Below are 20,694 nucleotides of genomic sequence, written 5' to 3' on the forward strand. Positions count from 1 at the left end.
TTGCCATGATCCACAATTTCATTAAAAAACATCTCCTAAACTACTATGCTAGTTTTAACTCAACCACTGGAAGGTTCCATAAATGGTCCACTTTCATATTCCTTCAGATCTGTGTCATCTTTGCAGAATTCTGGTTGTCATGACATTCCAAGGCAAAAAATATAAAAAATCTCAGAAACTGCTGGTCAGATTTTGAAATACTTTGACAGGGATGTTGCATGGGTGATCCTCTTCCAAATTCCTTCAGATCATTCTGTTTTGTTAAAAACCGTAGCTGCCATTTGAAGGGGTGAAACTAATTTGTCCAGTATGGCTTTATGGAAAGCTTTGAAAACCATTCTGTGCCTGGACTGATTGCAAGATTTCAAAATAAGTTTAGGGCAATGTTCTTTGGGTGACCCTATACCAAATTCCTTCAAATCTTTCTGTTTCATTAAAAAGAGATCATGGCTGCCCTGAGGGGCTGGACTAGTTTTCTCTATATGGCTTCATGAAAACATTTTGAAAAGCTTCTCAGAAACTGCTGGCCCAATTGCAAGATAATTTCACAGCAGTGTGCCTTGGGTTTCTACTGAATTTCTTCAGATGATTCTGTTTCTTTAAAAAAACATGGCTGCCAGGGGCTATTCAGAAAACTTTGAAAATCTACACCACTGAAATCACAAGCCTGACGTCAGATGCATAATACAACAATGAACTACCACTGAACACTAGTTAGGAGGTATAACCATGCATATAATTAAGGTGAGAATGTTTGGGACTTCAGTGTAATAAGCAGCAATGCTATACAAACTGGACAGGTGGCAATATTTTGTTATCCTTTAACCCCTTTTCAACATTTGCGTTGTTTTCAATGTTCTTTTTTTATACCGAGTTATTTACACTTTTAGCCATAGATGCAGTGGGTCTGGACAATTTTCATTGTCCATTATTGTACTACACTGATTAACAAGAGGGCCATGATGGCCCTGTATCGCTCACCTGAGTACCATTGCTCAAAATGATATGATCAAGTTTTGACATAGAGCACATAGGCATACACGTTAAATATCATAAGGATAAACATTTTCTTGTAACAGTCCCTTTGGACCTAGTCAGGGCCAATTTCCATACCAAGTTTACATAAAATAAAGGGAGGTAATTTGTCATAAATTCAGTCAGTATGTATCTTTACTGATTGTTCAATTCCATCTGTTGACATCAATGAAATTTCAGATCAGTATCTTCATTAGTTACGCAGATATATCCATTTTAATTTGAAATAAAGTGAGGTAATTTGACATAAAATCAGTCCATAGTTATCTTTCCTGATTGTCTCAGTCAAACTAATGGAATTTCAAATAAGTCCTATAAGTACTTACTGATATAAATCCATATTGATTACAATTAGGGGAGGTAATCAGATATAAAATAACTCTGGAACCTACAATTGGATCTGACAGATTCGTCATGAAATCCAAGATTTATTGTTGTTGAAGACATTCTGGAAGTTTGTATCAAATCAAACCATAAATGAAGTCTCTATATAGCTGCAAAAGCCAAAATAGCAAATTTTGGACCTTTAAGGGGCCATAACTCTGGAACCCATGATGGGACCAGGCTGGTTCAAGAAAGGAATCAAGCTCTTATGGTGACACAAGTTTTGTGCAAGTTTGATTAAATTCAATTCATAAATGAAGCTGCTATTGTGCAGACAAGGTCAAAATAGCTAATTCTGGCCCTATCAGGGGCTAAAGCTTTGGAACCCTTAATGGAATCTGGCCAGTTCAAGAAAAGAAGCAAGATCTTTTGGTGATACAAGTTGTGTGCAAGTTTGATTAAAATCAAATCATAAATGAAGCTGCTATTGTGCAGACAATGTCAAAATAGCTAATTTTGGCCCTTTCAGGGGCTATAACTCTGGATCGCATAATGGGAACTGGACGGTTCAAGAAACAAACAGATCTTATGGTGACACAAGTTTTGTGCAAGTTTGATTAAATTCAAATCATAAATGAAGCTGCTATTGTGCAGACAAGGTCAAAATAGCTAATTCTGGCCCTTTCAGGGGCCATAACTCTAGAACCCATAATGGGATCTGGCCAGTTCAAGAAAGGAACCGAGATCTTATGGTGATACAAAGTAGGTGACCCCTTACTGGTTTTAGGGTCAGTAGGTGAAAGGTCAAGTCACAGGGGCCTGAAACTTGAAAACAGTTTCTACTCAATAACATTCAGAAAGGATAGTATGACTGGACTTACAAAGTAGATGATCCCAAATGTTTTGGGGTCAGTAAGTCGAAGGTAAAGGTTACTGGGGCCTGAACCTTGAAAATGGTTTCTGCTCAGTATCTTGAGAACAACTCCACATGACAGCATGATTAGGGTAATGGAGATGACCCCTAATTGTTTTTGGTGTCAAAAGGTCAAGGGACCTGAACATTAAAACGGTTTACTTCATTAACTTGGGAGTCACTTCAACCAGAACCTTCAAGTTTAATAGCATTAATGGGCTTATAAAGTAGATGACCAACTGATACCAAAATAAATACAGACTAGCCATGGACAACCAGCAGTATGATGTTTCATGCACTGAGGCCAAGTTATTGATCAAAGACACTTCCAGAGCTGTAGCAAATTTTTAAATAAGACTTCAGTGCAACTTTGACCTTTAATCTAAAACCATTACATAAACTTACACCTGTTAACAAAGATCAGATGTCTCGAGTCCATGGTCTTCTTAAGTTATTCATTGAAAACTATCTAAGCTAAAGATCAGTGTGACTTTAGTTAAATCAGAAATTTAAAAACCATTATTCCTCAATCTTTGACATACATAACACAGGCAGTCAACCAACAATATGATGGTAAAATGTCATAGGTCATCTCTTGATGCTCTCTTCCAATAAACAAGAAACAGAAGAATATCCTTTGAATTTTATTTCAATCAATAACAGTCATAATGAAGCAAAAACAATAAATGAATACATGACAATATGGTAATGTTTTGAAATGAACAAAATATGGGACATGAAACATTTTAATAAGGCAAGTTTTACATTTGCTAGATTTACATCTTACTTATACATTACACAAGTTTAAAGAACAACTCTATATTAAAAACATATTTTTTCTCAAATTCACTTTGGTAATTCATGTTGCTTTTTTTTTGGTCACCTTCACCCCCACATCTCAACCAACCTGTTAGTTTTCATGAAGAGTACAACTGATAGTTGTATATCAATCAATAAACAGAAACAATTAACAAGCACAAAATCAACTAGAAAACAATCTTTCTGTTCTGTTTTTCTTTACCTTGCTAAAATTCTAACACTGAATGGTCCATCATTCAATCTGGGCAGTACTACTTTTGTTTATAAAAGACGTGTTCAATGAAAATTTACTGACTGAATATAGAACAATGCAGACCATGATCAGCCTCCATAGATATGCAGGCTAGTCTTTGTCTGCACTGGCTGTCACTTGCCGACAGCAGGCTAAAAGTTAAATGATATTAGTAACTAGGTTGTAACTAAAGCCAAGGATGACAAAAATCTAGCAAATACATTATCTTGCCCAAATAACAGTTCGAAGAAAAATCAGATGAGCTGTGAACCACTGACAACATGCCTTTTATATCTTGATACCTTTCTATGATCTGACAACATTCAGGTACTTTTATCTGCCAGTTCTATTTCTGGTCGAGATAAAGAATTCATAGAGGAGGTGAAAGCTTCAGACGATTTCTAACGCATCGTTTATATACAAAAAATATATGATTTTTGAAACCTAAAAGGAACCTGTAAACAAGACAGAAATCTATAAACGGCAGTACAGACTTATTATTATACAGAATGCAGCAAAATTGAATGTTCAACATTTCATGGGTAGAAGTGTCTTCAATAATATTGCATTACATGTAATTTTCTGTGCTGTTTCATTTTCCAAATGAAAGGAAAAAACTCAAACTGCAATAATCTTAACAAACATTGAAATATATTTAACATTTACAAATTATCTCATTATTCCAGATTTTTCTGAGCACATGTATAACAAAAAGCACATGATTTTATTTAAAGATTTAACACAAAGGCAGATATTTAACAATTATAGAACCTTGCATTAGGAAAACCCCTAAATTAAGAGCGTTTCACTATATACAGAAATGTACCAGTAATTTTAGCTTATTTCAGAGCCATTGTTCCTACATCTGAAATCGTCAACAATGAAAAGTTTGCTGATCCTCACTTCATGAACTATTTATTCTGGAATTACCAGTAATATCTACAGGTGCAGTCTGATGATGTTTCTTTACCCTTACCATACTAAATTTCAATAATGAACTTGCCCATCTTTCAATTTGGACAGTACCATTAACTGTTAAAAGGAGTGCTTACAAAAAATACTGACTGAATGGCGAACAGTGCAGATCTTAATCAGACAGCACGGATGTGCAGGCTGATAATGGTCTACACTGTTCGCAAAGGCAGAATCAGTAGTGTCCAGCATTTTTTTACCTTTTTCAAACCAAATTTGGTATTAAAGTATGATTTAAATTTGTGCATGTTCTTTGTTTTGGTTTGGTTCTACTTTTCTGTTTGGATACAGCCTGTATGAGAAATGCACAATTTATGTGTTCTATTATTTCTTGGTCTGATTTCAGTGTCAGTTCTGTGCATGTATGTGAAATGTCCCTTACTGCTTTGTTATTATGCCTGTTACATATATTAAAAATCATATACTAGAATGTCTTTACTAAGAACCATTCAAGCATTTTCCCACCAAAATATGGTGATTTTTTCTGGCAAAAACTTTCTTGTCCTCACATGCTTTAATTTTTAAACAATACAGTCTGATATTTATCTACAAACTTTTTTGTTATGACCAGCCTTAAACAAAATACCTGCATGAATAAACGTGAACACATAAAAGTACAACATAGAATGGCAGGCAATTGTGTTTACATGTATATAATAACTGGCTCTCCAATACAGCGAACAAGGCTTTTGAGAAAGCAGACTCCATTAAACAAGAATAAAACACACAACAAATGCTGGCTGACAATCAGATTTTCAAAACATCTACTATTATAGCAATTTTTTTTTGTTATTTGTTAAAACAGGAGGAAATTTAAAGAAGAAAAAAATTGTCCATTTTTCAGTAAATAATTCTATTAAGGTAATATGATATTACTTAATGTCATCTGAAAAGGTAACTTATTGTGTATATTACTGTATTTGATTTCCCAAGATTTTATTTTTGTTGGATTTTCAGATGCGGACACAGTTTACTTTCAGATGGAGGAAGACCCTAGGAGCCCCTCCATGTGTTTCCTCATGTGACAACCTAAGTATGGCTTTAAACCTACCGAGATTTAAAGTTAGCAACTTCAACCTCTACACATGGAGACCTTTCTTTGCTATGTGAGCAAATTAAAACTTACCACCTAAACTTTTCGAGAAAGATATTATTAACAGGATCTCAAAAGTTACTATTTAAAAATATTATAGGAAAATGTATGGGGTGCCTTGGAAAGTAGGAAATCTAAATAAACAGCCAAAAACATAAAAGTGTAAGAATTAGTTAACATACCCAACCATATGTCTTAAATTTTTAACAATTTTACACATAAAATATTCTGTTTCCTTTTTTTTTGACAAAGACATGTGAGGGTGTGAGCAAACATCTTTACTATTCATGAGAACAAACAAATATTTCTGGTACTGCAGCTCTAAAATGTAGATTCAATTAATTCTTTAAGACATAACCAAACATGTAATGTGCAGATAAATAATTTTTTATCTGTCTCTTTTTATTTTAATAACAAATTTCATTAGATGGAAAACACAATTCAATACATTTCAATCGTTATATTAAATCATGTTCAGGTGTCTATCCATAAATTACAGCCTTCTGGTTTTGTGCGACCAATTCATATCAAAGATTTATATGGAATTTCATATATGCTGTCCAGAATTTGGCTATTAATTCAACTAATTGCTGAGAGTTCAGCTTTTAACTTGTGACAACAGAGAAGGTGAAAGGACAAAAATAAAAGCCTTACTACTCAATTAATTTAGGAATGTAAATTTCCCTTAATTAAATTAGTAAAACTGTACAAATCCATCAAGGATCTATTGCATAAAAAACAATCTTGTATGATTTTTCTCCCTTTTTAAAGTACCAATAAAAATACACTTGTTATGTTTAAATTTTATTACTATATTTTGAATCAAGTCAAAATGTAATTTAAACAACATAATCTTATCATGGTACCTATCTATAAATCATGGAAGTATCTAAATACTTAGAAATGAATCTTAACTGCCAGTACTTTTATTTCATTAGTTCAAAAATACAACTCGACATAACACGTGTATAGCCATTTTCTAAAAACAAGAGCTTTGTAAAACACGTAATTTGAGCCGTGCCATGACAAAACCAACATAGTGGCTTTGCAACCAGCATGGACAGACCAGCCTGCGCATCCGCGCAGTCTGGTCAGGATCCATGCTGTTCGCTAACGGTTTCTCTAATTGCAGTAGGTTTTAAAACCGAACAGCATGGATCCTGACCAGACTGCGTGGATGCGCAGGCTGGTCTGGATCCATGCTGGTCGCAAACCCACTATGTTGGTTTTCCTATGGCACGGCTCATTTATGCCCCCACGATGGCCTGTCCCATTCTCAGTCCCAAGATTAACTATGAGCCTTACATATGACCTACTGATCCCCAAAATAATAGGATCATCTACTGACCACTTAGTTACTGAGCTAAGCAGTTTTCAGTCTCAAGTCACTTAAACCTTGACCTCTGTGCCCTAAAACATAACTATTGGGATTATCTATTGACCACAGACAATTGTCCTATGAAGTCTGACTATCATGAGAACAAGCATTCTCTAGTTATTGAAAGGAAAAAGAATGGTCATCCAAAATGACCAACCAACAGATGAGGCAAAACAATATATCCTTTCTTCATCTAATGGGGGTCATAAAAAATTATTTTATCTGTAAAGGAACGCTATCACAAAAACTTCCATTATGACATAAATGCAATCTAAAAACTACAATAAACACAGTCAAATGAGTACACTGCACCTGTAAACACAAGCTACTGACCCACTGCTGCTGAAAATATATCTGATTTGAAAATTCTTCAATTCTCTGTTTTCATTCATCTTCATGTTTGAAATCACATGATCTCACCTGAAAACTATATCACGACCTCAAAGTCACATGACTTTGTTTGGATATCATCAGGCTGCCTTACATGCAAATCACACAATCTCAATACATATAATGAATAACTGCATTCTTAAATTCACATGATCTCACTTTTAATTAAATACAAGATCTCAATGTATAAAAACACCTGATCTTTCTCACAAATCAAATGACTTCACTGCTGCTGTTAATATCATCTCACTGACCTTTCCAGGCATTTTTCCACATAAAGAAAACACCTACACTTTGACCACCTCATGATACAAAGACATTAAAACCCATATCCACTGTCTGTAAAATCCTTCAAAACAAAATTTGTCTGATTTTTCCTTTCAAGTCACATTATCTTACCCTGAAAGTCAAATGATCTTTCCTGTAAGTCACACAATCTTTTCCTTATAGATCATAATCATCTCAGGCAAGTCTCTAATTTTATACACCTCAGTTCTTAAAATAATATCTTGATCCACATGATCTCAGTGCATGACGTGAATTCAACCGCAAATGATCACACCTGATCTCAATTACTGAAATTCGCATGATCTCATTTGCAAATCTTTAAAAAGTTTTTGTCTTAATTCACATGCACATGCTGTGTAAGTCCAGTCTGTCAATTTGATTAAACCAGAGACAAACTCCTACGATTCAAAAAAATGAATATGCAGGTAAGAAGTTTGTCTTTTTAGATGATTTCAATGCTCGAGTGCTGAGACCTGCTGCACCAAATTACTGAGATTCAACCTCTATGTAAAAAAGTTCTGCAAAAGAAAACAAGTTATGAGTTAAAGAAACAAAATAGTCAAGCCCCTCATACTATATACATGTTTGAATAGAATGTAAATATGTATCATATGCAATTTCAATATAAGTAAAGTCTTCTCAAAATATTTTAAACTTCCACAAAATCCCATTATCATACTTGGAGTTCTTTAAAGCTGCATTACAACAATAGTTTTGTCTTAAACCTAAAGATAAATTATTGAAAAACCTTGTTACTGAATTGGTGAATCAAACTATCACAGTGACTTATCATTTGGATTTTACTTCCATTTTTAACAGTATTTCAGTTAGGTATTGGCAGGCAGTTACTGTAACCAGTGTTCCTTGATTCTTGGCCAGGGCTAAACTGTTCTAAGCAAGTAACTGCCAACTTCTCCACATGAATCAGAGGTGGAGAATGAAATGACTTCAGACACAGTCTTTTTTGTTAATCATTATGGAGAACACATGCTTAACCCAGGGATCAACCTCACAACATCTTGATCAACAGATCTGCCTTCTACATGTGTTTTACATATACATCTATTAAGGTATTTATTTAAAAGTGCAGTAAAATCCTACAAGTATGCATGCACATACCATTATGAAATCTCAACCTTCCTAATTTCTAAGCAAATACTTGGAGCACCGATAATGAAGTTTCAGTCATGTTTTCTTTTTTGATCTCAAACCTAAACACTAAAGTTTAATATGTCTTGTTTCAAAACTCCAAATTCAGAAGTTACCAAATCACTTTTGTTTACAAACAAATATAACTATTATCTAAATTTTAATTGAGACGGACATATATCTAAAGGTGTTCCTTTCATTTAAACCATTTGTTAAATTTTATATCCATGCTTGCAGAAGCAGAATATTTAACAAGAGGGCCGACTCACAAAATACGCCTGTCAGAAAACTGTTCCACTTAGAGCGGATAAGGTTTAATTTGCAGTTTTTCAAGTTATTCAAGGGCAATAATCCAAGAGTGCCTAGGGCGATTTGGCTGGTTATCGAACTTGGCCAAGATATTATGCCCATTGTCAGCAAGTTTGATGAAGATCTGATGAAAACTGTCCATGCTTTGGACGCTGACCGCCCACCCGCCACAGGTGTTCACATTATACAACCTGCTCTTTCAGAGATGGGCTTATAAAAATGGTCTGGCTTTCAACATTTGCATGAATTACGCCCGTTTTTAGACTTATATTATGGATCCTGTACAGTGCATGTCAGATCATTACAGTGGACAAGTGTATGAAGTTTCAATCCAGTCCCATTAGTGGGTACCAAGATACAAGCTTACATATATAACAAGAGCTGTCTGTAAGACAGCCAAGCTCGACTATTCGAAATATTGTCCCAGAAGAAGGAAAATATTACCCAAAAAGGTTAAATATCAAAAGAGTTTTAAGTTCAAAAGGGGGAATAATTTGACCAAAATGCATATCAGTTATGGGACTTGCTGCTATCAACTAGTTTTATAACCCCGAAGGCACATGTGAAGTTTCAATTCAATATCTGCATTAGTTTTGGAGATAGAAACTTGCATGTAAAACTTTAACCAGAATTTTCAAAGTCTAAAAGGGGGCATAATTTGCCCAAAATACATGCCAGAGTTATGGAACTTGATCCAGTGAGGTTAGTAATTGATCTAGAAAAAGAAAAAATAAGTTTCAAATCTATATGCCTTTTAGAAATAGCTGTATGTACTTGCACGCAAAACTTTAACCAGAATTTGCTAAGTCCAAAAGGGGACATAATTTGGCCAAAATGAAGGTCAGAGTTATGGGACTTGCTGCTATCAACTAGTTTTATAACCCCGAAGACACATGTGCAGTTTCAAATCAATATCTGCATTAGTTTTGGAGATAGTAACTTGCATGTAAAACTTTAACTTAAAATTTTCTAAGTCCAAAAGGGGGCATAATTTGCTCAAAAAACATGTCAGAGTTATGGGACTTGACCCAATGAGGTTGGTAATTGATCTAGAAAAAGAAACAAGAGGGCCAAGATGGCCCTAGGTCGCTCACCTAAGAAACACTCCGTAACAGTGTAAAACATGTTTGACCTAGTGATTTCATGGAAACAAATATTCTGACCAATTTTCATTAAGATTGGACCAAAAAATTGGTCTCTTGCGATAAAACAAGCATTTTCTTAGATATGACCTAGTTTTTGACCCTAGATGACCCATGTTCAAACTCGACCTAGATTTTATCAAGGCAATCTTTCTGACCAAAATTCATGAAGATCAACTGAAAAATACAGCCTCTATCACATACAGAAGTTTTTTCTTTGATTTGACCAAGTGACCTAGTTTTTGACCTCAGATGACCCATATTCAAATTCGACCTAGATTTCATTAAGGCAATCAACCTGACCGAATTTCATAAAAAATCAATTGAAAAAAACAGTCTCTATCGCATACACAAGATTTTTCTTTAATTTGACCTAGTGACCTAGTTTTTGACCTCAGATAACCCATATTCAAAATCGACCTAGATTTCATCAACGCAATCACTCTGACCAAATTTCATGAAGATCAATTGAAAAATACATCCTCTATTGCATACACAATGTTTTTCTTCGATTTGACCTAGTGACCTAGTTTTTGACACCAGATGACCCATTTTCCAACTCGGCCTAGATTTTATCAAGGTAATCATTCTGGCTAAATTTCATGAAGATCAGTTGAAAAATACCGCCTCTATTGCATACACAAGGTTTTTCTTTGATTTGACCTAGTGACCTAGTTTTTGACCCCAGATGACCCATTTTCGAACTTGGTCTAAATTTCATCAAGGGTATCATTCTGACCAAAATTCATGATGATCAATTGAAAAATACAGCCTCTATCGCATACACAAGGTTTTTACGTGATATGACCTAGTGACCTAGTTTTTAAACCCAGATGACCCATTTTCGAACTCGGCCTAGATTTCATCAAGGTAATCATTCTGACCAAAATTCATGAAGATCAATTGAAAAATACCGCCTCTATCGCATACACAAGGTTTTTCTTTGATTTGACCTAGTGACCTAGTTTTTGACCCGAGATGACCCATTTTCGAACTCGGCCTAGATTTCATCAAGGCAATCATTCTGACCAAAATTCATGAAGATCAATTGAAAAATACAGCCTCTATTGCATACACAAGGTTTTTCTTTGATTTGACCTAGTGACCTAGTTTTTGACCCGAGATGACCCATTTTCGAACTCGGCCTAGATTTCATCAAGGCTATCATTCTGACCAATATTCATGAAGAAGAATTGAAAAATACAGCCTATATCGCATACAAAAGGTTTTTCTTTGATTTGACCTAGTGACCTAGTTTTTGACCCGAGATGACCCATTTTCGAACTCGGCCTAGATTTCATCAAGGTTATCATTCTGACCAATATTCATGAAGATTAATTGAAAAATACCGCCTCTATCGCATACACAAGGTTTTTCTTTGATTTGACCTAGTGACCTAGTTTTTGACCCGAGATGACCCATTTTCGAACTCGGCCTAGATTTCATCAAAGTTATCATTCTGACCAATATTCATGAAGATTAAATGAAAAATACAGCCTCTATCGCATACACAAGGTTTTTCTTTGATTTGACCTAGTGACCTAGTTTTTGACCCGAGATGACCCATTTTCGAACTCGGCCTAGATTTCATCAAGGTTATCATTCTGACCAATATTCATGAAGATTAATTGAAAAATACAGCCTCTATCGCATACACAAGCTAAATGTTGACAGACGACGGACGACAGACGACAGACGACAGACACCAGACGACAGACGACGGACGACGGACGCCGGACATCGAGCGATCAGAAAAACTCACCTGAGCATTGCTCAGGTGAGCTAAAAATAAGTTTCAAATCTATATGCCTTTTAGAAATAGCTGTATGTACTTGCACGCAAAACTTTAACCAGAATTTTCTAAGTCCAAAAAGGGGCATAATTTGGCCAAAATGAAAGTCAGAGTTATGGGACTTGCTGCTATCAACTAGTTTTATAACCCCGAAGACACATGTGAAGTTTCAAATCAATATCTGCATTAGTTTTGGAGATAGTAACTTGCATGTAAAACTTTAACCAAAATTTTCTAAGTCCAAAAGGGGGCATAATTTGCTCAAAATACATGTCAGAGTTATGGGACTTGACCCAGAGAGGTTGGTAATTGACCTAGAAAAAGAAAAAATAAGTTTCAAAGCTATATGCCTTTAATTGATGGCTGTATGTTCTTGCATGCAAAAACTTAACCAAGGTGTGACGCCGACGCCAGGGTGAGTAGAATAGCTAGACTATTCTTCGAATAGTCGAGCTAAAAACTTAACCAAAAATTGCTTAGCCAAAAAAGTGGCAGGATTTTGTAAACAAGAGGGTCATGATGACCCTGGATCGCTCACTGGAGTAATATGAGCCACATGTTTAAAATATCAAACTGATGATAAAATATTAAGAAAGTCAGTAGGTCACATTCATGGTCAATGAAATTCAGTTTTACAATTTGTGTGCAAAACTGTGTATGTCATCAAAATTTCAAGGCTGTATCTTAAAAAACAAGAAAGTAGGTCAGGTCAATGGGTCAAGGTCACAGTCAAGTAACATCATATTACTTGGGGTCATCAGGTAATTATAATTAAACAGTTTTGGAAATTGGATCAGATGATTTTTTAAGTATTTTTCCTATATAACTCACATACTAACTAGGTGACCCCAGGGCGGGGCCTCTTTTTAACCCCAGAGGCATAATTTGAACAATTTTGGTAGAGGACTATTAGACAATGCATCATACCAAATATCAAAAGCCAAGTTTTATGGTTTCAGACAAGAAGATTTTTAAAGCTTTTTCATATATAAGTCTATATAAAACTTTGGACCCTCTTTTCACCCAAGGGGAACAATTTGAAAAATTTTGGTTTAGGACCATGAGACAATGCTACAAATCAAATATCAAAGGTCTAAGTGTTGTGGTTTTAGACAAGAAGATTTTTAAACTTTTTTTCCTATATAAGTCTATTTAAAATCTGGGACCCCCGGAGCGGGCCATATTTGACCCTAGGGGGATAATTTGAAAAATCTTGGTAGAGGACCACTAGATGATGCTACAAACCAAATATCAAAGCCCTAGGCCATGTGACAAGAAGATTTTCAAAATTTTCCATATATAAGTCTATATAAACCATGTGACCCCGGGGCAGGGTCATATTTGAACCTAGGGGGATAATTTGAAAAATCTTGGTAGAGGTACACTAGATGATGCTACATACCAAATATCAAAGCCCTAGGCCATGTGGTTTTGTACAAGAAGATTTTCAAAGTTTTCCCTATATAAGTCTATATAAACCATGCGACCCTGGGGCGGGGCCATATTTGGCCCTAGGGGGATAATTTGAACAATTTTGGAAGAGGACCACTAGATGATGCTACACACTATATATCAAAGCCCTATGCCCTGTGATTTTGGACAAGAAGATTTTTAAAGTTTTTCCTTTCGGTTGCCATGGTAACCAGAGTTCTGCATGGAATTCAATTCTTTGAACAAATTTGAAAGGGGGCCACCCAAGGATCATTCCTGTAAAGTTTGGTGTAATTCTGCCCAGTGGTTTTCAAGAAGAAGACTTTTTTAGAAATTGTTGACGGATGACGGACTACGCATGACACACTACGCCGGACGGACATCAAGCGGTCACAATAGCTCACCTTGTCACTTCGTGACAGGTAAGCTAAAAAGCAAAGCAGAGTTATGGAACCTTCAAAATGTAAATCAGTTCCTCACAGTTTAAGTGTGAGGAGTTTCAATCCATTCCTACACATGAATACTGCGATACCAAACAAAAGCTTAACCAAACTGGATCGCCAACACTGACATGGATAATAGCGTCCAATAGCTCTACGTATTCTTAAAATAGTCAAACTAAAAAGTTACCTTCAAACACCTGTATGAGGCTCTATATGTACTGACACATCTGAAAACCAGGTGGCTACATCAACATCTAACGTTTCATACCGCTTTATAAATGGGTGTTCCTACAAAGCCAGTATCATAAGTTGAGTACTTCCAACAAAAAGTTTATTCAATTTTTCATTAAAACATCTCACTTAAAAGTCAAAATACTTTTGTGTAATGTTTCAGAGGGAGGATATTTTTTCTAACTAGAACAAAGGGCCTGATACTGTGAAATCAGTATTGTTCATTGGTAATTAATTTCTTTCAGATTTTAAGGTCGCATCAATACAATATTAACTACCTGGATTGTTAGTGACCTTCCGTGGAAATATGTGGGGTCAGTATAATAATAAATGGGGACTAAGGCATTAGCAGAGTAACAATACATGTATACTGACCCCATGTATTTCTTTGGACTATCAGTAACAAACCAAATACTTGATTTCTTTTATCAATCAATTATATTTAACCACCAACATGAAAATCTACATTTCCTCAACAGAAACATAGGAGGTCACCATGTGATTACCTTTCAACCAATGAAAATACTAAAATCTTGCATTGAAAACATTATATACTTTGATTCCTTAATAACAGTTACTATTCTAACAGTTACTAGTAAAAACATATATCCATAAACTGTGTCCCTGCAAAACAGCAGTGTTGGCAAAAAGACCCTACAAATTTATTTGATATTGAAGAACTTTGAAACTACAAACTTACTAATAATTTTCTATACTTTGGTCTTCTTCTGTAATCTTTAGTGAGGCTGAAATTGAGAAAGTCAGCTATCACATAACTATCAATCACCTCTACTTCTTCATATCAATTAGAATAAACATATCAAGGCTGATCACTACCAAATAGAATGTAAGCCTCCGCAGGTCTAGTCACAAGTAGTCCAAATATAAATAGTACTAATCTTTTTTCCTTTCCTAGTGCATTTTCTCGGCAGCAATGTGCTTACTTTTACCCTACCGCGTTTCAGTATGTATCACTTTGCATTCTAATGAAATCAGCATGTTCCTATCGCATGCTAGATAAAAATGGCGGCGTAAGAATTTAATGTCACGAAAAGAGAAATTGAAAGAAGCGAAAAGTAGTAAATTCAGCGGGTTGTATTTAACGAACTGTAGTTTTCTTATATAAAAGTTAACACCCCTTTTTCTTTTTGTTTTTCTAAAGTAGCGATCTAGTTCTTTATGGGAATATAAGTCTCTGAAAATCTGATATGCTAGAAAATGTCGAAACACCGTTATGAAGTGAGTGGATTTTATATGAAATAAAGAACAGCTGGATTTAGTGGTGTTCAGCCTATAAGGGGGCAATACATGTTATTTTCTGAAACCCCTTGAAAATGAATGGAAATGCCATTAATCTATTCTTTATGATGTAAAACGGTAACAAATGGCTGAAAACGCTTAAATTTCTTGTGTTTTTGGAATTTAGATCGAATTTTCAACCAGGTGGCACTATTTTGGTTCGTTTTAGGACCTAGTAAATGTCTTTTCTCGCATTTTAGCACTTCAGTTGTCTAAATAATATTGAAATTAGCATGTTTCTGAATGAAAATGACAAACATCTTAACGATTAAATGGATGTTAAATGTTGATTCCACGAATAAGGTAAAATTAATTGAAATATTGCTTGCACTGGGCTAAATTTTGCATATTTTTAGGGATGGGGGTGACCTGTAATGAATTGTCATTTCTCTATATTCTCTCAATATTTTGCACCAAAACAAAGCAGAATCATTGTGAAATAGGTGTACCTTGAGAATGAATGCAAATTCATGGAAAAATCAAACAAAAATTTTCTCTTATAGGCTGATCACTACCAAATAGAATGTAAGCCTCCGCAGGTCTAGTCACAAGTAGTCCAAATATAAATAGTACTAATCTTTTTTCCTTTCCTAGTGCATTTTCTCGGCAGCAATGTGCTTACTTTTACCCTACCGCGTTTCAGTATGTATCACTTTGCATTCTAATGAAATCAGCATGTTCCTATCGCATGCTAGATAAAAATGGCGGCGTAAGAATTTAATGTCACGAAAAGAGAAATTGAAAGAAGCGAAAAGTAGTAAATTCAGCGGGTTGTATTTAACGAACTGTAGTTTTCTTATATAAAAGTTAACACCCCTTTTTCTTTTTGTTTTTCTAAAGTAGCGATCTAGTTCTTTATGGGAATATAAGTCTCTGAAAATCTGATATGCTAGAAAATGTCGAAACACCGTTATGAAGTGAGTGGATTTTATATGAAATAAAGAACAGCTGGATTTAGTGGTGTTCAGCCTCAAATGGAGAAGATTCAGGTTTCAGTATTTTTCATCATAATCTATACTTGTGTTCAATATTTGACAGCAGATATGGAAAAATATGTGCTTTTATCACGTATGTGAGTTGCATTAATGGACAAACGAAGCCAGTTAGTATACAATACTGTGAAATGATTTTATTTCCTGGTCTAAAAATTTTGTGGCTTTGTCCAAAATGGCTATTACCTTGGGACACAAATTTGTGGATTTCAAATTTTGAATATAAAATATTTCATTTAACAAACTAACTCAACTACGAAATCCATGAAAATTAGTCCCTTGTGAAAATTAAGGATTAAACTACCTAACTGCATGGAAATTGCAAATTAGCATGACGAATCAAACTCCTGAAGAACTTACCAGTCCTTTACAAATGAGCAAAAGTCCATGGTGAAATTTTTACCCGGTGGTAACAGTGGGGGCTCTTCTTGTAAAACTTTAGTTAACACTTCAAAATCTGTCTTACAATTTTTGTATGGGAACTCTCCGGTGGCTAATTCAACCTGGAATGAAACAATATAAAACTAATATATACACGATATTTCTGTGGCAGATGTGTCAAAATATTTCTGTAATTAAGCATGTCTTCCTCATGTGTATATGTACATGTATAATGCGGTACTTGGATGAGAACTTAATATTATGACTGCCAGAAAACTTTCTGACCTGGTTCAATTTCTGTTGAGTTTACAATAAAGGTTATAAGGCAACTTTCCCAGCTTTCAATGGTGGAGAAAGATCCCTGGCATCCAAGTAGAACCACCCTTTCATAATCCTGCTGAATGACTTGCGCACACAAGAATTGTACATCCCTGTGGTTTTGAACCACACTGGTGTGAGGTAAATGCTTGAAGCCAGTGACCTTAACCACTGACCTTAACCATTCGGCCACAAAGACCCTGCCAAACCCTTCAACGGCTTTTTGAGGCCCATTACGTAGTTCTGCAAAAGCAATGATATGATAATAACATATTTTACTGTTTCCATACTATAAAATTTCCCATTTTAAGTTAAACCTTGCAGGCTCTTCGACTATACATGTGTACACTCCTTACAATCAACTACAATATATGACATGGACAAAACATGTACTTACTAGAGATATCCCTAAGCTCCAAACATCTGCCCTGATATCATAATCTGGTCTTGTGGGATCTGGTGGATCTATTCTTTCTGGCTGTAAATATTATAACAAGTCATCTTAAAGTACAAAAATATTTTTCAAATACTTTGCATCCATTTCAGTCTTTTAATTTCCTACTTAAGTTTGAAGAAGAAACAAGGAGCTACGTTCAATAAATGCTTGATGCCCCCGGTGGCATCCTTGTCGATACAAAGCAACCTAAGTCCAAAACAAGGTCAAGGTCAAACTGAGGTCAGGTGATGTTTGAAGACGAGGAATGGTCACAGGTTACATCTGTATTAGTATCAATTCATTCTTGTAAGTGGTATTAATGCTAGACGAAACGGTCCCATTTGGTTAACCAAGAGATGGCCCATATAAAGCAACCTAAGTCCAAAATGGGGTCAAGGTCAAACTGAGGTCAGGTGATGTTTGAAGATGAGGAATAGTCACAGGTTACATCTGTATTAGTATCAATTCATTCTTGTAAGCGGTATTGATGCTAGACGAAACGGTCCCATTTGGTTAACCAAGAGATGGCCCATATAAAGCAACCTAAGTCCAAAATGAGGTCAAGGTTAAGGTCAAACTGAGGTCAGGTGATGTCTGAAGATGAGGAATGGTCACAGGTTACATCTGCATTAGTATCAAGTCATTCTAGTAAGGGGTATTGATGCTAGACAAAACGGTCCCATTTGGTTAACCTCGTACGTACGGACGGACAGGACGATCACTATATGCCTCCCGCATCAGTAGATGCGGGGGCATAAAATTTCCTGCTTCTTCAATCAGGTTTTTCTTTCAACTTTACAATGGCAGGGAATTTATGCGAAATAACACCTCTTTAAGTATGCATCCTAAAAGCTTTCAAAGCACTCTTTTTCCCCCGTGTTTTCAACAGAGGCTGTAAACAGTTAATCTATCAACACTTCCTGGATTCTGATCCAGTTCTCTGAAAGTAACTCCTAACCTCTACACAGGAGGTAGAAGACAAATGACTTCAACCAGTGTCTCTGTAAAATTGTTACTTGCTGATCAAACTCCATGTCTACTGACAGTTTTGTGCTCTGGTATTTGTTTTGTTTTGATAAGGTTTGAAGTCACACTGACACAATATAGGCTATATGACAACTTTCCTAGGTTATGATAGTGGTGGAAGACCCCAGGCAATGCTACAGGTATTATTTCAGGCATGGGCATGCATCTAGGTTAAACCACCGACCTTCTGCAAGCCAGTTAGATGGCTTCCTCAGATGTAGAATTCAATGCCCCTGAGCAAGGTTCGAACCCACATTGGTGTGGGGCAAGTGATCTTAAGTTAGCAACCTTAACAGTCTTAACAACTGGTCACAGGAGGCCCCTTTTATAACGTTTGGAGTAATAAGACAACTTTCCTATGTTTTGATTGTGAAAGAAGACCCCAGGTGATACTAAGGGCACAGACAGGCAACCAGGCAAAATCACCAACCTTCTATAAACCAGCTGGATATTTTCTTTACATAAAAATCTTCAAAATTCTTCATCCAAACTAAATGTTTTAAACCAACAATGGTGAGGTGAATGTGATTAAAAATCAATAATCTGAACCACTCAACCATGGATGCCTGCCATTTTGAGCTCTTACTGCTGTGCTGTGCCAGCTTGTGCATTCCAATATTTCAATTATTTCAAAGTTTCACTTACAGCCATATATGCAGCACAGCCTGCACTTCTTGTCTTTGCTTTAGAATCAACCAATCTTCCTGATATACCAAAATCACATAACTTTACAATTCCTTTCTCATCTAAGAGAATGTTAGAAGGCTTCACATCTGAAATATAACAAATTATCAACCCTTACTCTACTAAATTTCTATAATGAACTTGTCCATCTTCCAATTTGGACAGTACCATTAACTGTTAAAAGGGGTGCATACCAAAAAAGATACTGACCAAATGGCAAACAGTGCAGACTATGATCAGACTGCGCTTGGTCTGCACTGGTCGCAGAGGCAGAATCACTTGCCGCTAGCAGGCTAAGGGTTAATTAGATTCAATAATACTTTATACTTATAAATTTCTACTGAAATACTATTTTTTCTACTACATTTGTACTTTCTTTTTAACTTTTGTACATTTCTATTAATACAGGACACTATAAAACACCACCATCAAGCAGTATGTGTGGTATTTCCAATTAGATATCAGTCTTAATTTCTCAAATAATCAGTGAGACGAATAGCAGGATTGTTGATTTATCATGATTAAAGTCAGAAATATTTATTATGAACTACATGTATTTAGATTCTGGACAATGTAATAGATGCAACATTTCACGGATTTTGAACATTTGGGCAGATGTAGTTTTCAAAACTCTATCTCATTAGAAATTCAACTATAAGAATTCTTACTATCCAAGTTACATAAAAATTTTCAGGAATTATTATGTATAAAATCCTCAGAAGGTTGTCACAGATGAACACCTCATTAACTATTTATTCATGATCTTCTGGCAACCCATAATAGTAATCTGCTGTGTAGGCAGAGTTTATAGATGGGCGATGTACAGGCAGAATCCAGACACTGATTTGTTAATTGAACGCAATGGTAAGAGTAGGGATACCAGACACAAAAAGCAACAGAGCAAATATATCAGTAGGGTCACCTTTTCTGACTGATGGACAGACAAGAAACAAATCATAAGAAGCCTTCGTTGAAATAAATCTATGTTTAGATGAAATGCCTACCTCTGTGTATAACACCATGATTTTCTTTGAGGTAATGTAGTGCCTTGACCATCTGTGAAAAAAAAGGACTTGAAATATTTTCAAAATCAACAAAGCAAACATTTTGCCACAGGAATGTTTGAAAATTTCCATAAAATAAAGAGTATCTAACTTTTAAAGGTACTGGCCTCCAGATCGTACAACAATAAAATAAAAAAAATAAAAAACAAAGAGAAAATGTTTAGGTAACAAAAAATTAATGCTATATTTCTTTTGAAAGCTTTGAAACTTAATTACTGACAGACAATATGTGAAGGAAACACATGAGAATAAGTTGTTTTTTCTATTTTTTACATTCAAAACTGAAAAGCATTTGTAATGCTTAACTCAAGATAAACTGCCTTTAAGTTAATTATAAATTTCTATATTTAACAATCTTTAAATATTTATTCCTCTATGGTGTACTGGTCAAGACCGTGGGTAAGTTTTTATTGCTGTGGTGGCCTGGGTTCAATTCTTGACTCGGGCATATATTTTTTCTGAATTTGGCATTTTTAGGATAGTTCAGAAACAAAAACTTATAAATGTTCTAATCTTCATAATATGACCAAACTTCAATTTTCAAGAGAGATAA

General features: G+C 35.3%; 1 protein-coding gene across 1 annotated transcript in view; it reads right to left on the reverse strand.

Moving 5' to 3' along the window:
• Window positions 1–2,903: 2,903 nt before the first annotated feature.
• LOC123547019 (dual specificity mitogen-activated protein kinase kinase 7-like) overlaps window positions 2,904–20,694 on the reverse strand; it is a 30,392-nt gene continuing 12,601 nt past the window's right edge. Inside the window, exons 7-13 of the mRNA XM_045333759.2 lie at window positions 20,082–20,133; window positions 19,039–19,166; window positions 17,329–17,409; window positions 16,593–16,735; window positions 14,642–14,687; window positions 13,898–13,998; window positions 2,904–7,962 (exon numbers count right to left, since the gene is read on the reverse strand). Of these exons, the coding sequence (XP_045189694.2) occupies window positions 13,900–13,998; window positions 14,642–14,687; window positions 16,593–16,735; window positions 17,329–17,409; window positions 19,039–19,166; window positions 20,082–20,133 (549 nt within the window). The 3' untranslated portion in view covers window positions 2,904–7,962; window positions 13,898–13,899. The remainder of the gene's footprint in view (window positions 7,963–13,897; window positions 13,999–14,641; window positions 14,688–16,592; window positions 16,736–17,328; window positions 17,410–19,038; window positions 19,167–20,081; window positions 20,134–20,694) is intronic.

This window comes from Mercenaria mercenaria, chromosome 15 (genome assembly GCF_021730395.1).
Source record: "Mercenaria mercenaria strain notata chromosome 15, MADL_Memer_1, whole genome shotgun sequence".
Lineage (NCBI taxonomy): Eukaryota > Metazoa > Mollusca > Bivalvia > Venerida > Veneridae > Mercenaria > Mercenaria mercenaria.